General features: G+C 41.8%; 2 protein-coding genes across 2 annotated transcripts; one reads left to right on the top strand and one right to left on the bottom strand.

Moving 5' to 3' along the window:
* The first annotated feature begins 1,982 nt into the window (after positions 1–1,982).
* On the top strand, positions 1,983–3,950 carry msx1a (muscle segment homeobox 1a). Its single transcript, XM_022200153.2, has 2 exons — positions 1,983–2,564; positions 2,741–3,950. The coding sequence occupies exons 1-2, from the start codon at positions 2,132–2,134 to the stop codon at positions 3,157–3,159; spliced, it is 852 nt and encodes a 283-aa protein (XP_022055845.1). The 5' UTR covers positions 1,983–2,131; the 3' UTR covers positions 3,160–3,950.
* Positions 3,951–13,053: 9,103 nt separating this feature from the next.
* On the bottom strand, positions 13,054–13,681 carry LOC127534210 (nicotinamide riboside kinase 2-like). Its single transcript, XM_051948798.1, has one exon. The coding sequence runs from the start codon at positions 13,679–13,681 to the stop codon at positions 13,265–13,267; it is 417 nt and encodes a 138-aa protein (XP_051804758.1). The 3' UTR covers positions 13,054–13,264.
* Between the last annotated feature and the right edge of the window lie 2,618 nt (positions 13,682–16,299).

Raw genomic sequence — 16,299 nt, 5'->3', positions numbered from 1 at the left:
CGCCGCAGCGCACGTTAATGCGTCTCATGTGTGCCTATTTGTGTTTACGCAGACCCGTTTAACGAGTTGGTGTTGGAGGACGGGTTAAAGTGTTTGAGCCCCGAGCAGAGGGGACTTCAGACGTACGTGGGAGCCCGGAGACTCCGGTGACTTCAAAGCCTTTCGGAGCGGTGCCACTCGTTCCAGGTTGGAGGGTTTAAGTGTTTCCAAACACACTGCAGCTGCGCACGGAGCCTGCTATACCTTCACACACACAGGATGTCCTGTAGAGGAAACGATATATGAAGAGCTGTGTTAGCTTTTTTATGAACCGAGTGGAGGCTGGTTATCTGATCTAAAAGGCAAGAAACCGATTAAGGGACACTTGTGGCTGTGATTTGAATATGAAAGTGCGGCTCAGGAAACACTGCAGGCCGACCTGTTGACGTGACCTTTACTGGTTTATAATTGTACTTAATCAGACATTGTTTTTGCACAGTCACTAAAATGTTTCTCCACAAAGAGCAGAAAATTGGCCTCTTGCTCTTTGAATGTTAACTGCACTAAAACAAGTCTAAACTTTCTGAGACAGGCGCACGGCGCTCCTCTGCTCTTGGAGATTCACTTCCCGGGTTTCCCTTCTTGGAGTGCACAGATTATGCAGATAACACGCTTTGAGGTCTCACCCTCACTGTATGCATCTCACTGACTCCTGTACCGAGTCACATCTCACCAGATCTGCAGGTCTGGTCTTAACACTCACACCCAGGAAACCCCTTTTTTTCATTTAGAAAATCGCTGAAAAGTAACCGGTGGGCAGCTGACCTTTTATATTTTTCCTCCTTCTGATGAGCCTCATCTGAATAGATGGAAATAGCGTGCGATCGGCTGAGAAAAAGCTAATTTTTCAGGCTGAATGGCTCAGTGTCCCTGGGCTAGGGCGGATAGAGGAGGAGGCGGTGCTGCTCTCCTCGGTGCGGGTTCAACTTCTTCTATAGTCTCCCTAAAGTGGTGCGCTTTGATCCGGCCGCTGCTGGCGCCTAAAAACAACATAACTTGTCTGCCCATTAGGGAGACTGACAAATCGTGACAGATTGTTTGTGCTTGGCAATTAGCGACGCAGACGCTTTTCCTGAGAACTGACTACACCGCAGAAAAAAAGGTAGGCCTCATCTATTTCTGCGTCTTTAGTGCAAGATTTGAGCGTCTTTTTTAGATACTGGAGCACCCTTATATTTGCAGTGTGTCCGTGAAAACACTGGGCCCATCTTTTGAACATGCATAGATTGTGTTGCATTTCTCCTGTGCTGATAATTAAAAAGTCTCGACATGGGCAGTGCAGACAACGAGAACAGGCCAGGTAAATTAGTGACAGTCCTGGTTAAGTCTCTCCTTGGCTCCACGCTTCCTCCTCCTCCTCCTCCCCTCACTTTGCTTCGACTCCACATCATTTTTGACTTTAATGGATGTAGTCAAAAAAGGGGGGAAGAAAAAAATCCCAGTGATCCCTCCCCCAAGCCCAATAATTACCCCTAAATGACTGCAAAAGGCCTGTGTGCTTGAATCTGATTAGAGCCCCGCAGCCATCAATAAACAGCAAGAGGTTCATCAGAGCGGCAGCGTTGTGCAACATTCAAGGCTCAGCTTAAACCAAAGTCATATGGGTCAATCCACACGGAGAAGTTATGTTATCAGAGATAAACAATGAGGGTAATAATACAAGAAATGCACACGTTTATAGAGCCAATTCTAAAATAAGTTTTGTTGGGGTGATTATAAGGAATCAGGGCTGGAGCATTATTTTGAGGGGATTAAGTCTGCATGAAACTGTGCGCCATTAAGAGTTTGTTGTGTTTATCCGAAGTTTATAAAAAGTCACTATTGTTAACTTTCCCACTCTGTTTTTTTTCCCCTTTCCTCCTGCTAAAGAGTCCAGCCCATCTCCTCTCTGATTGGCCGCCTCCCTCTCCACGTCTGCCTTATTATAAGCCCAGCTCTCCAATTTGGCCACATAAACATGAGGATACCGTCACATTAGTGCGCAGCAACTCCGACGGCAAGTCTTCCCACGATCACCCCCACGCAAGAGTCAGCTTGTCCCCCCTCCCCTCCCTCCCTCCCCGCGACACTCCCGGTGCCCAGTCGAACCTGTATGGCCCCATCGACCGCCATGTCAGCTCTGACCGCTGCTTTGAAAAGTGAAGATCTCCCTCCTCGCTCGGTTCTCGTCGGCAGAGGCGACATGCAGACCAGCCTGAGCCCCGCGGAGGAGACCGGGAAGCCAAAAGTGGCGATTCTGCCCTTCAGCGTCGAGGCGCTCATGGCTGACAGGAAGCCCAGCAGAGAGGTGCCATCTCCGGATGCCCAGTCCGTGGCCGGGACGTCCCAGGCGCTGGGAAAAGGCGCACGGATGGGCTCGTTCGGCAGCCTGGATGCAGCGGCTCCTGCTTTACCCATGAGCTCCGCGTATTCAGTGGGCGAGCTCATGAACATGCCAGAAGACGTGCTGATTAAACCCGAGAGCCCGGACAGTAAAGAGAGGAGTTCGTGGATACAGAGTCCTCGTTTTTCTCCAACACCTCCAAGTAAGTTGTGCTTTCGAGGAAGTGAAACAAGATGTGATGATTTATTTATTTATTTGTTTACTGTCTGTCCTTGTCAGTGTGTTTTCCATTTGCGCACTGTTCTTCTAAATGTGTTTGGATTTGGCTTTGCTTTTGTTACAAAATATTTTGGATTCAAGCATTTCGTCTTCTTCCAGGAAGGTTAAGTCCTCCTGCCTGTCCACTGAGGAAACACAAGACGAACAGAAAGCCCCGGACTCCCTTCACCACGTCCCAGCTGCTCGCCCTGGAGAGAAAGTTCCGCCAGAAGCAGTACCTTTCCATCGCCGAGCGCGCAGAGTTCTCCAGTTCTCTCAACCTGACGGAGACTCAGGTTAAAATCTGGTTTCAGAACAGGAGAGCCAAGGCCAAGCGGCTGCAGGAGGCAGAACTTGAGAAACTGAAAATGGCAGCTAAGCCCATGCTGCCTCCGGCTTTCGGGATTTCCTTTCCCCTCGGTGCGCACGTCCCTGCGTCCTACGCTGGGTCGCACCCGTTCCAGAGGCACTCGCTGCCGGTTTCTCCCGTGGGACTGTACGCGGCTCACGTCGGATACAGTATGTACCACCTGGCTTGACAGGGGCAGAGGACGACGCGCAGTGGGACGCAAAGGGGGTTAAGACAACTCAGAGAGAGAGAAGAGGCCCTTTGGACCGCTGAGGACACTGGACTAAATAAAGAAGCATCCTGGTGGTAAAGTCAGTGTCAATCTAGCCAAAGGGGGCCGAGGCCTCCTAACAGACCCCTTCTGAGGACCTCGAGGTTTATCCACTTCTGTTTACCTCGCATGTAAGTTCACACACTGCAAAAATAATCCAGCTTCGTTGGTCATTTAAGTCTTCCATTTATTTTTTCTCGGTAGACATTAAAAAAGAAAAATCTCCTTTTAGAGAAACGAGATGAGACTAAATGACTTTAAGATGGACATTTTTTGCGGTGCAGAGGTGGAAAACAACTTGCAGTCGTTTGTTTTGTCATGAATGGACAGTCAGTATTCTGTCCAAACACAGCCAGGTGAAAGGTTAAAGGGCTGCTGATCAGACTGTTGCGCAGCTTGATGACAAACTTCAGTGTGCTGCTGTCACACTGCAGACTACGTACTTTTTTCATTTTTTTTGCATTCATATCAATGCGTAACTAACAGTGGGTTACTGAATTCAGTGTCAATGAGTGCTCTTTGTGAATTTGGAGAACCACAGCATTTGTTTTTGTTTTTTTCTATAACAGCACTGTCTGTTGTCGGATTGCTTCCCTTCGGAAGGGATATGTGTACTGTAAAATAATGTATATTTGAAGAATATCCTCATTTATATTATGAATATATTTGTGACATAACTTAACAATAAATTGTTTATTCTTTTTCATTAAGAGGTTGTCCGTTTTGAATGACACTTGCACGATGACTGGTGCACCAGACTTGCCTATTTTAGAGGGCTAAATTTATTTTCTTTTCTTTTTAACAAAATCTGCTTGGATTTTTTTTTAATCTTAAATGAAAATTTCAGGTGAAACTTGGTATTCTTTCTGCGCTTTTAGGATGAGATTTAGACCAATTTGTACTGTTTAAACTACTTCTTAGACGGTTTTGGGGAAACAGAAGGGGAACGTTATGATCAGACCCGCTAACTCCTGTTTAAAGGTAAAATACAGATGTGTTTGATTATTTAGATTTTACACGTTTTACAAAATGTCATAAAGCAGACTCGTGCCCCAACACCATTACTTGACAATGTAAGGCCCAGCTTGTCAGGAGGAATGTGCACCTCTGTGCGCTCAGCCTCGCAGTGCTGCTTTGCACCGAGAATCTCAACTTGTCACATGTTATTTGGTGGAATGTATTGCTACAGCTGTCGCCTATTGCTTTGAAACAACTAACCTAGATTTTGTTGGCGCCAGAAGAGTTTAGGGGGAGGTGGAGGTGGAGGGGGGAGGCTTCTGCTGCTGCTGCTGCTGCTGCTGGGAGAGACAACCAGTTCTGCTGGCTTCAAAAACGCACTGATAAATATTGGAGATCACTTCTGTGGTGCTAAACTGCTCGTAAACAATCCACTCGAGTGTCATTATGTGCGTTTAGGGTGTAAAACGAGCCAGGTGACACCCCATTATGGGTGTTAGGAGCAGCGTGCCAATCCACATATAAACATATTACGTTCCTGGAGCGCATAAAAGAAAGAAAGAAAATCTAAATTTGAACTGCGGAGTCGTTTTTCTGCCATCAGGAGGACTTAAATGACAAAACAGAGAGGATCAGATGGAGGGAAATTACAGGCCACTCCACGGCACTTTTAAAGGCTTTCTCTTGACTTCCCTGCCATTCAGGCAGGGGTTAAACTCGAGTAAAATAATTGCTGTAATGAGCAAAGGCAATCTGCCGCAGACAGAGGCCGGCTCCAGAGAGGCTGTAGCTCCAGGCAAGGCGGAACTTTTATCATTCCTAAAATGTCAACGGGGGACTGGGACGGGCAACACTTCTGCTCAGTGCGCACAGATTTCCTCCTCAGAAGCTGCTGTCTTCAACAAGGACCGGATTTATTCAGGAACCACATCAGCTTTTATTCTGTCTTTGCGCATCAGACACATTTAAAGCACTATCGGATTCAAAACCTTCTACGTATTTCTTTTCCTCATAATCTCTGCTCCAGTCTATCCATGAGGCATGAATTAATACATAATCCCTGACAATAAACTGAAATCACACGGATGAACGCTCCATCTGAAAAGAAGAGAAACTTGACACAAAAGAGCCAAAGGGGATCAGTCCTTTTCTTTAAAAACTCTTTCATTCTTTTGTCCCCTCTCTGCTCTCTATCTTTGCCAGGAGTCAAACTGGAAAACAAAAGTCACTTGTTTATATCATCCAAAAGATCACAGGAGGCTGTTTGACTTTCTATTAAAAAAAGAAGAAGAAGAAAAGCATTGATCCCCAAGAAAAGGAAAACGGGTTATTAGGAGTCCTCTATACAGCTCAAACCAATGATTATTAACGAGGAGGCCTTTCATCTTTTTTTTCTAAAATGATACACAATGGGACGTTTTCAGCAAAATCATTTTGTGGAGAATTTATGCTTGCAAAATTTCTGTTGCGCATTTTGTCTCAACCCAGATCAGTGCTGATGATAAATGTGTGTTTGGAGGTGAAGCACCAACAATAAAAACGCTTTCACTGCAGCTATTTACAAAAAAAAAACAAAAACTGCATTACAGATATGAGCCCACATTTTTATTTTCTTAACCATGACTTCCACCTTTGTTTTCATCAGCACACATTTCATTTTTACTCTGATTATTAGAGAATGGATGGATTCTGGAAGCTTGGAGAAAAGCTCAAGTGGCAATTTAAAAGAAAAGCAATAAGTAGACAGTTAATTCAAGCAAGTTTTCAAATGTTTTAATGTTATTTGGTTGTTCCCAAATGAGGAGGAAAAAAAATCTGTTGTAACTCTGCAGTAGTCATAAAGCACGTCTTCACCTGTTGTTTGACTTTAATGGCATTTATTTTAATATCCATGGTTTGTCTAAGTTACTAAGGTCAATCAGGTGAATTTTATTAAATATCTTATTTTACAAACAATATTTAAAAATATATATTTTCAGCATTAGCTCAATATCATAAAAAGTTAGTAGATCATAGCTAAAGAAAAACACTAAATGGTGTCATTCAAATACAGAGAAACGCACTTTTTTCTAAAATAAAATAAAATAAAATATAATCCGAGAAGTTGAGTTTTCTCTCAGAAACGACACCACCACCTTCTGTTCAGATCCGGAGTAACAGAACACAGGCAAATCCTTTTCAATAAAAAGGGTATAAAGTCTAACCTACATTGAAAAAAGTCATTTTAAATGGTTGCTTATGCATCAAATTAATCTGCAGTCCAATCAGTATCATCTCCTTTCTGGCCTTTTTTATCTTATAGCACAATGAGTGAATAAACAGCTTTTATAAAATGAATATTTTATAGAGAAAAATGCCATTTAACTGTTTCTCTGAAGCGCCCATGAGTTAAAATTTAAAAACACGAATCTAGTTTAAAATGTCTCATGTCAAACTTTTAAAAAAGAAAGGGGGGGGGGAAGCTAGAATAATTAAAAGACAATTTTCCAGATTGTTTATGTTACCAATGAGTCCCGGATAAATAATTAAAAGAAGGTTTCCATGGGTGGGTAGATTATGATATTTAATTTTTGGTTCAAATTGAAATAATGTCCTGATTGAACCCTGAAATGCCATGCTCCTTCTAACTCTGCTCTGTACCTGCAGGCCTGTACAGCCCTGTGGGAGCCACGTGGTTTAGAAACTATTAATAATGCAGCATGAAGGCCATAAATCACAAATATCCATCATCACCAATTTCTTGCGAATGTCTGCACCGAAAAAGAGCAATAAAAGCAGGCTTCTGCACAAAACAGATGTTCTCATAATTTACAGAAATATCACAGCATGGTGGGGGAGAGAGAGAAAAGAAATTCAAAAAGCTCAACAGGCAGTTTGGAGACAATAATACAGTAAAAGTCAATATTAAAGGAAGGTATAAATACATTATGGAGTAGATTTTAGTGGTTGGGCGCACTAGTTGGTGAAGGGGATGAATATGATGAAATTAAATGTTACACAGTGATTTCCAGATTGTTTATGAGCTGCTGGTTGGGCAGAAGCAGATCTATGATGGAAACTTCACCATTAATGAGAAATAGGTGTGAATGTCTTTCTTTCATGGCCTCTACAGTCCACTAGAGGGCAGCAGTGCTTTGACCTTTGGAGAGTTTGCGTGCTCCTGAATTGACTTTGGCCATTTTACACTGTAATCATGATGTGAATAATTAAAGTCACAACTAATTTAATCAAGAATCATCACAATTACATTTCTTGAAGCGCATCACAAGTCCTCAGGTGACCCTCCAGAGTCTCCAACATGGAAAATCTATGGAACAACGGCGCATTTATAAGGTGCGTTTACTGTTCTGGGGGAAACATGGGTTCTAATAAGTGAGTTTTCTATCTAACGCAGCCAGATTCACTCAGGAGCGTAATTATAACAACTAGTGCTCACAGTGTGCCAGTCATCTATTAGAAATCAAGGGGGAAACATTTTCTTATGCGCACTAATGAGGCAACATTTCTTTTAAGACGCAATAAAAGCGCCTAAATGTGATGGAAAATTGCCTGAAAACCCCCATAAACAAGGCGGAATCACAAACTGCATCACCGCGTCCTTTAATGTGAAATAGGTTTGTGATCTGTTCTTTACAAGGGAATTTATTTCAACAAAGCAGAGAATGATTCCTGTCACCCTCCGGCAACGTTGTGCGTTTCTTTTTGTTTTTTATTGTGCTGCATTTTTTGGTGCAGAACATAAAAATGGTGAAATTATCAGACCGCCTGTGGTTTGCAATGTTCTGTTCTGGTTCTGCTTTAAATGAGCGTGGATCCTGCGGCCCTGTAACAATGATTAATAAGAACAGCAGTTACTCTTTATGAGGCTGATTTCTAAACGCCGCATGCTGCTGACTAACGTTTTCATGTTTGCAGGGTTAGTTCATTAGCTGTGAGGCCTTCAGAGCTGATGGTTCACAAGTGCAAGAGGTAGATTGTTGGACTCAAAGGAAAACATGGTGGTTGCAACTGAAATGAAACAGCAGCCTGTAAAATGATTAGTCTGTGTTGTAACATTGAAAAATAAACCTTCTGCAAAGGACTTTTGAAGAGTTGGTTTCTTTTTTTGGTGCTCAACTTGTCCTGAAAATGTCAGACTATCAGAAGTTTGTGAATCCACGTACAACATTTTATTTTCATCTCCCTTCAAAATCAGGCCTGTTTGCAAGTTTTGAAGTCACTGAACACCCAAGGGTGCCACAATGTTGTGGTCCTGTAAGGTGATACAGATAGACCGCACAGGAGGATTGATTCAATGCAACAAATACTGTCAGTGACGTGCAAACACCGAGGTTGGGAGGGCCTTTAAAATCACCCAGTTAGTGTCTTCATGCACTCTGATGTAGCACGAAGAAACCAGGGCAGACAGCGCCACCTTGTGATGGATGAAAACACCGTCAGACTCCCTCTGAGGATAAACCCTGAACATGCAGTTCTCTCAATAATCATTGATCAGTGGCATCTTAATCAGCCTCCAGAAGTCCCTCATTGTGATTCTGTAAAAATGAACAAGCAAGTTAAATTTACAAAAAAAATTCTAACCTGGCTGCTTAAAAATCTTGAGTTGGATTAGTGAGAAAATTTCAGTCGCAAAAACATAAATCTGAATCTGAGAATGAACAGCTGGGTGACAAAGGTTAAGCTGACAAAAACCAAAGTCAACTTTATATTTTAAGTTCAATCAACTTAATCACCAAATACATCTTTTAGCGGTATAAACAAGAAATTTTAATTTGTACCTAACTAAATTATTCAACTTAAAATGTGAAACCAGCAAACTTGACTTGAGTTCTAATAACATGAAAGTAAATTTAAACTAGAAAAGCACTCAGAGGCTGTTCATTCCCCCATATATCATTGTCAAAAATGCAGCATATTGTTGTAGAAATGCAGCATTTTTTATTAGTTATTGATGATCAAAAATCATGGCAACATAGAATGTGGTCATTTAATATAGATGTATCCACAAACAAAATGATGTTGCGCTGAGCACAGGCGTCTGTTATGCCTGTGTACATTATGTACGGACACCAAATCGCATGACCTAAATATGAAGCGGGTCAGAGGAATAGATGGGACTCAAAAACACCCCCACTATTTAATCAGTTGTTCCTTGTATCATTTACAACGGATAAGTCCTGAACGATGACATTTTTTACACATTTAGGACGACATGCTAAACTACAGGGTTTTTTCAAAGTTGGTTTTTGGGGCCTTTTGTTGATTTTATTCAATAGGTAAGTAGAGAGGAAGACAGGAAAGCCCTGCAGTAAAGGGCCACGACCTGAAATCGAACCTGCGTCTCTGACACAGTCCTGTTTATGAGTCAGTCACCCTCTCAACCAGTTGAGCTACCTGGACATCATTTTTCCATTCATTGGATGACATACTAAACTATGACGTTTTTGGTCACATTTTGGACCACAAACTAAACTATGACGTTGTTGTCATATTTTGGACCACAAACTAAACTATGATAGCCTAGCCGCGCTAGACAACCCACGGCAACGAATTTAATTCTCTGCCAGGGAGGGTCTAGTTACCCTCCATAAGGCTCGAGGCTGGATTCTCCTAAAACTGGCCGGACCAATCACCATGAAGTGTAGAGTCAGAAGGCGGGCGTAACGAAGTGACGACAGAGGCGTGACGATTCTGACAGAAACAACCGGCGCACAATAAACAGTTATCTTTCGACTCGGTTTTGGCCACAGCCCTTAAAGATTTGAAGCTAAAATTCAACTTGAAAGATAAACAAAGGATGGCACTGAAGTGTTTCATTGAGAAGAAAGACGTATTTGGACTTATGCCGACGGGATATGGCAAATCCTTAATATACCAGTTGGCTCCGGGGCTCCGCTGGTTGGGAAGCTAATGGGACTTAGCCACAATCCGCCGGTGCTCTCGGAACTACGTCAGCCTATTCGTTGCGTTGATTGGTTGTACACCTACCCAATTGCTGCAGAGGGATTTGATAGACAACCTTTTAGCCCACCTCCCTCCCTGTCGAGCTTCCCGAGACCCTTGTGCCGTCAGAAACATGGGATCTAGCATGGCTAGGCTAAAACTATGATGTTGTTGTCACATTTTGGACCACATACTAAACTATGACTTTTTTTTTACATTTTGGACGGCACAGTATACTATGTCGTTTTTGTGAAAGTTTGGACGACATACTAAACTATGACGTTGTGATATTTTGGATGACACACTAAACTATGAAGTTATTGTGATATTTTTGACGATATACTAAACTATGAAGTTTTTGTGACATTTTGTTCGTCATACTAAACAATGACGTTTTTTCCACATTTTGGATGACATACTAAACTATGACTTTTTAAAAGTAATTTTGAACGACATACTAAATATGACGTTTTAATGACATCTTGTTCGACATACTAAACGTTTTTGTCCACATTCTGGACGACATACAACATTATGACATTTTTTTTTCACATTTTGGATGACATACTAAACTATGACGTTTTCATGATAGCTTGTCCGAAATGATGAACTATGATGTTTTTGTAACATTTTGGATGACATACTGAACTATGACGTTTTAATGATATTTTGGACGACATACTAAACTATGACATTTTAGCGGCATTTTGGACGACATACTATACTATGACGTTTTTGTCACATTTTGGATGACATCCTACACTATGACGTTTTAATGAAGTTTTTGTCTACATTTTGTACGACATACTACACTATGACGTTTTAGTGACATTTTGGACGACATTCTAAACTATGATGTTTTAGTGACATTTTGTTCGATATACGACACAATGACGTTGTTGTCACGTTTTGGACGACATACTAAGCTATGACATTTTACTGATATTTTGGACCACATCGAAACCTATGACCTTCTTGTCACATTTTGGACGACATACTATACTATGACGTTTTAGTGACATTTTGGACGGCGTCCTAAACTCTGACGGGCTTTTTTTTGACACATTTTGGACGACATACTAAATTGTGACATTTCCTACACATCTTGGATGGCATACTAAACTATGCCGTTTTAGTGACTTTTTGGACAACATACTAAACTATGACATTTGTTATCTTCCATCCATCCTTTCTTTATACGCCGCTTTATCCTCACTAGGGTCGCAGGGGGTTCTGAAGCCTATCTCAGCTGACTCGGGCGAAGGCAGGGGACACCCTGGACAGGTCGCCAGTCTGTCGCAGGGCTACATATACAGACAAACAAGCACACTCACATTCACACCTACGGGCAATTTAGAGTGACCAATTAACCTCAGCATATTTTTGGACTGTTGGAGGAAGTCGGAGTGCCCAGAGAAAACTCACGCATGCACAGGGAGAACATGCAAAATCCATGCAGAAAGATCCCAGGATCGGGCCGGGACTCGAACCAGGAATCTTCTTGCTGTAAGGCGAAAGTGCTAACCAGTACACCACTGTGCAGCCCCGTTTGTTATCTTGTGTGACCTAAATATATAGCGGGCGGTGGGAATTGATGGGACACAGAAACACCCCACAGCTTAATCATTTTTTCTTTGTGTGATTTCCAACTGATATATTACAGTCAATTTGTAGTAGGATGTGATTGTCAGCAGGTAACTGACACAGTGTTCACTTGTTGTCATGGTTACAGCAATGCTGTTCCGGCATCTATTTCTCCCAATGGGAAATCCTTTACAAAGCCATGGATCCAGATTATATGCCGCATCACTGTGAAAAATTAACAAGGTGGTCCTTGTGTCATTTCTGACTTCTTCTGAAAATTTCATCCAAATCCATTTATCTGTTTTGAGTAATGTTTCACACAGACAGACAGATTCACAGACAAACATACGCCGATTGTCATATAACTGCCGTTCCTTGGTGGAGTAAAAAAGTTTAAATTAAATATGCTGTTGATTTATAATATCTAATGGTGCAAACGTGATAATAAAATGTGGCTCAGTTAAGAATATTACAGAACTTATCATTTTAAGGCAGCCACTTTACTTTTACAGGAGTATTTTGTGTTTGATGAAATGTTCAGTTCATTTAAAAAGAAGTAAACTATGCGATTTGTTTAGTAAGCTTTCTGTTTCTAACAGTCAGGGGCGGATTCAGATTAATTTTAGTGGGGCGGCACAGGGGGGTACAACAGATATTTTTGAGGGGCCACCGAAAAGTTGTAAGAAAAAATGAAAGCTGCTACTGACCTCTCGCTTTTACAAAGTATTTTTTCATGGGTTTTTTCTGGCTCTTTAACCCAATAGGAAAGCTGTATATGACCTTTTCATTTTGGACTGTTAACATTCAAATTATGATGGACTTGTTTATGTGAATTAAAACATCATTAGCTGCAGCATCTGCCTGTTATGTAAAACTAGTAAACTCAACGACAGTATCCTGAGGGCAATTAAGTGACAAATATCGTGCAAGAACAGCACTATATACAACCCTGTCAATTTCCACTTCTTAGAATGTTTACTAACAATTATCACACCTAAAATAAGAAATAATATTCTGTACTTTTAACAACTAGTTCTCAGCTGTAAACCAGAAACATCATAGGGTTCTGCATACTAATCAGTCTAAATCAGAATGAGTACTACCCAATACACAGTGAACAACAACAATCTGTACCTTTGATCTGTGGTAAAAAAAAAAAATCTGAAATGTTCTGTGCAGTAATGTAAATTTTAAAATACAGTAAGTACTAATACATTTAATAGTAAACCTGAGAACGATAATAAACAGAAACAATACTCCATATTCTTGAATAAAATACAATAAGCAACATTTAATACATTTAACAATAAACCTGAGAACAATAATAAACAGTAACAATATTCCATATTCTTAAGTCATTTAATAGTGCACAGCTCAGCAAACATCATAGTGTTCTGCATAGAAGTCACAAAAAGCTGCTCTCAATAATCTTTCACAGTGAGCAGATGTTCTTGTGTTGCAAGTCCATGGTCCAGACGTGGTCATCGAACAGGCCGGGGGGGTCTGGCACCGTGTACTTCCTAGAGCACCTCCTCTTTTTTCATTCTTCATATGGGATGGAAATAAAGTAACGCTGGTTTAGCACGTCGATCAAAGGCCTGTAGGTGTAAAGCAGGAAGCCCTCCACAATGAGGATGTGAGTCTCCTCCTCATGGTCGGACTTCGGGACGAGCTCTGTGTCCAGGGTGTTATTAACGCCATGAGACTTCTCAAACTTCACCGGGTTCTCCAGCCACACGTAGATCGTACTCATCATGGCATCCATGTCCAGAGCAATGATGATATCGTACTGCTTAAAGCCATCTTCACCAACTTCAATCTGATTTTGGGGCTTGAAGAAGTCATCCTGATGATCCTGATGGACCACGCAGCAGTTGGACAGGTTCTTGATCAGGTGGTTGGTGAGGATGGTTTTCTCTCCATTGGTTACGTCGCTGATGTCGATGATGTACTTCATGTTCTGGGATTGGTCAAAGCTCGGAAAAAGGGTGGAAAGCTGAAAAAGAGAAGGTTGCAGCAGGAAACGTCAACTACTGCAGTCCTCCATGACGCTTGAGTTTAGTGAGTAAGGTAAGAGCAGAAAGGGAGCTGCCACTTGAACGTGATTCTTCCACCCAGAGAGGACCTCTTTCTGCTGTTGCTGCTACACATACTGTCTAAGTTGAGGTTTTAGGTGGAATATTCCTTTTAACCAGCCCCTCGGGTCTCTTTGTGGATTTTGGATGGAATACTCGGTTAAACCAACATTTTAGGTGCATGTCCAGGGATTTTTGGTGGAATGTTCCTTTAAGGTGGATGTGTGAGGACCTTGTAGGTGGAATACTTCCTGAAACCAACCTTTTAGGTCAACATTCAAAGATTTAAGGTGGAATATTCCTTTAAACCAATCTAAATTTCATGTTTTGATCATTATCAAGTGAGAAACCTCAATCCAGACTCCTCATAATGACATTTGAGATTTATGCTGCTATTTGTTCAGTCCAGACTAAATGACAAAAATCCACAACTGTAATTTTATTTCAGGACTTGATTATTAAATGTCAAAACAATCCATTTCTGCTCACATGTTGTGCTGTTGTAAACTTACTCTTTCAAATAAATTGTCGCCTAACCCCCTGGAAACCAGCGTTTGTCCTGTTTTTGTGTCACTCTTTGGCGACCCTAGACATCCATCCATCCATTCTCTACACACTGCTTTATCCTCACTAGGGTCGCGGGGGGTGCTGGAGCCTATCTCAGCTGACTCGGGCGAAGGCAGGGGACACCCTGGACAGGTCGCCAGTCTATCGCAGGGCTATATATACAGACGAACAATCACACACACGGGCAATTTAGAGTGACCAATTAACCTCAGCATATTTTTGGACTGTGGGAGGAAGCCGGAGTACCCGGAGAAAACCCACGCATGCACAGGGAGAACATGCAAACTCCATGCAGAAAGATCCCAGGCCCACCCTGGGATTTGAATACTTTAGGACACTTCCTACTAACATACTCCATTAAAACACTAATTTACTCTATGAAGACATTTTCTACCAACTTACTCTATGAAGACACCTACTACTAACTTACTCTATGAAGACACTTTCTACTAACATACTCCATTAAGACGCTTTCAACTGACATACAACAGCCAAAGTGAATGTCAAAAGCACAAAGACAAAGAGTTCAATTGCAAAGGGGCCACGGTAGTGCAGTGGAACCAACCACTGAATGCTGTAAGATACAAAGCTGACACGTGAGTTCGATTCCCACCGTAGCCATTGGTCCTGGAGCTCCCCAGGGCTTTGTACTGGATAGTTGTCTTGGTACATGTGGTTTCTTAGCCACAGTTAGCCCATGGTGCTAATGTGTGCAGTGATTAGTGGATTTGGTGCAGCTGAGTTGTGTCTTTATCTTCGCCACACACATCAGGGCCAGCGAAAAATTTGATATTTTAGGGGAATGGCACAGGTGCGTGCCAAAATGGCTCAACAGCGCCCCCTAGAAAATTAAGAAAATTCAGCCCTGGACAGGGTTTCACTTAGAGCCACGAAATTTGGTACGTGTATCTAACTCTTCAAGGCGCACAAAAAAGCCTCTTGGACCATTACCCATAATCCAACAGGAAGTCGGCCATTTTGAATTATGACTCATATTTTGGACAGTTTTGTGTCATTTTTGGACACTTTTCAAAATCTATAAACTCAAACAGCCTAACCCCGAGAGGGCTGAAATTTGGCCAGGATGTACTCCAGTCACGGGTGATCAAAAGTTATCAAAATGCTCTGCAAAAGTTTGAGGGCGTGGAAATGGTGATCCACGGAATGCGGCCATTTTGAAATATGATTCATATTTTGTCATTTTTGGACATTTTCAAAAATTATTAACTCAAACAGTGTAACCCATAGAGAGCTGAAATTTGGTCCGGATGTAAACCAGTCATGGGTGATCAAAAGTTATCAAAATGGTCCGCAACAGTCTGACGGTGTGGCCATGGCAACCAGTGGAATGCGGTTGCATTCCACTGGTTGCAACCGCATTCCAACCGCAGTTTGGAGCATGTACAGGCTTGTTAGACAGCATTTCCTGTTTGTGGCAAGGCATTCAAAATGGCCACATTCCGTGGGTTGCCATGGCCACACTCTAAGACTTTTGCGGAGCTTTTGATCACCCATGACTCGATTACATCCTGGCCAAATTTCAGCTCTCTATGGGATAATAGGGAGGGTTAAAATGGATTTAATAGAACCCAGGCACATTCTGGTGATGAGTAAAACGATGAAGCATCTCAGCCTGTGATGAGACAATACTTCTCATTTGCAAAACATATGGAAAAGATTGTCTTTCATATTTTAGGTTTCAATGTTCTCCAAATCCTAGAATTCTGTAATTGGTATACAAGAAATAGAGGCAAACTTTGTGAAAACAGTTTGGACAACAGAGGGCAGCAAAGACCAGGATTTAAATCAGAGAGGCAAACTTGCTTCTGAATAATTATTATCACAGTAATGGCAACGGAACCATTATTTATCCATATAGCGCTTGATAGTAGAAACAAAATAATGATTGCAAAAACAAAGCAAATAACTGTAA

The sequence above is a fragment of the Acanthochromis polyacanthus genome, chromosome 5, assembly GCF_021347895.1.
Source record: "Acanthochromis polyacanthus isolate Apoly-LR-REF ecotype Palm Island chromosome 5, KAUST_Apoly_ChrSc, whole genome shotgun sequence".
In the NCBI taxonomy this organism is placed as follows: domain Eukaryota; kingdom Metazoa; phylum Chordata; class Actinopteri; family Pomacentridae; genus Acanthochromis; species Acanthochromis polyacanthus.
Note: the sequence above shows the minus strand (reverse complement) of the source record. Positions and strands in the feature narration are given on the sequence as shown.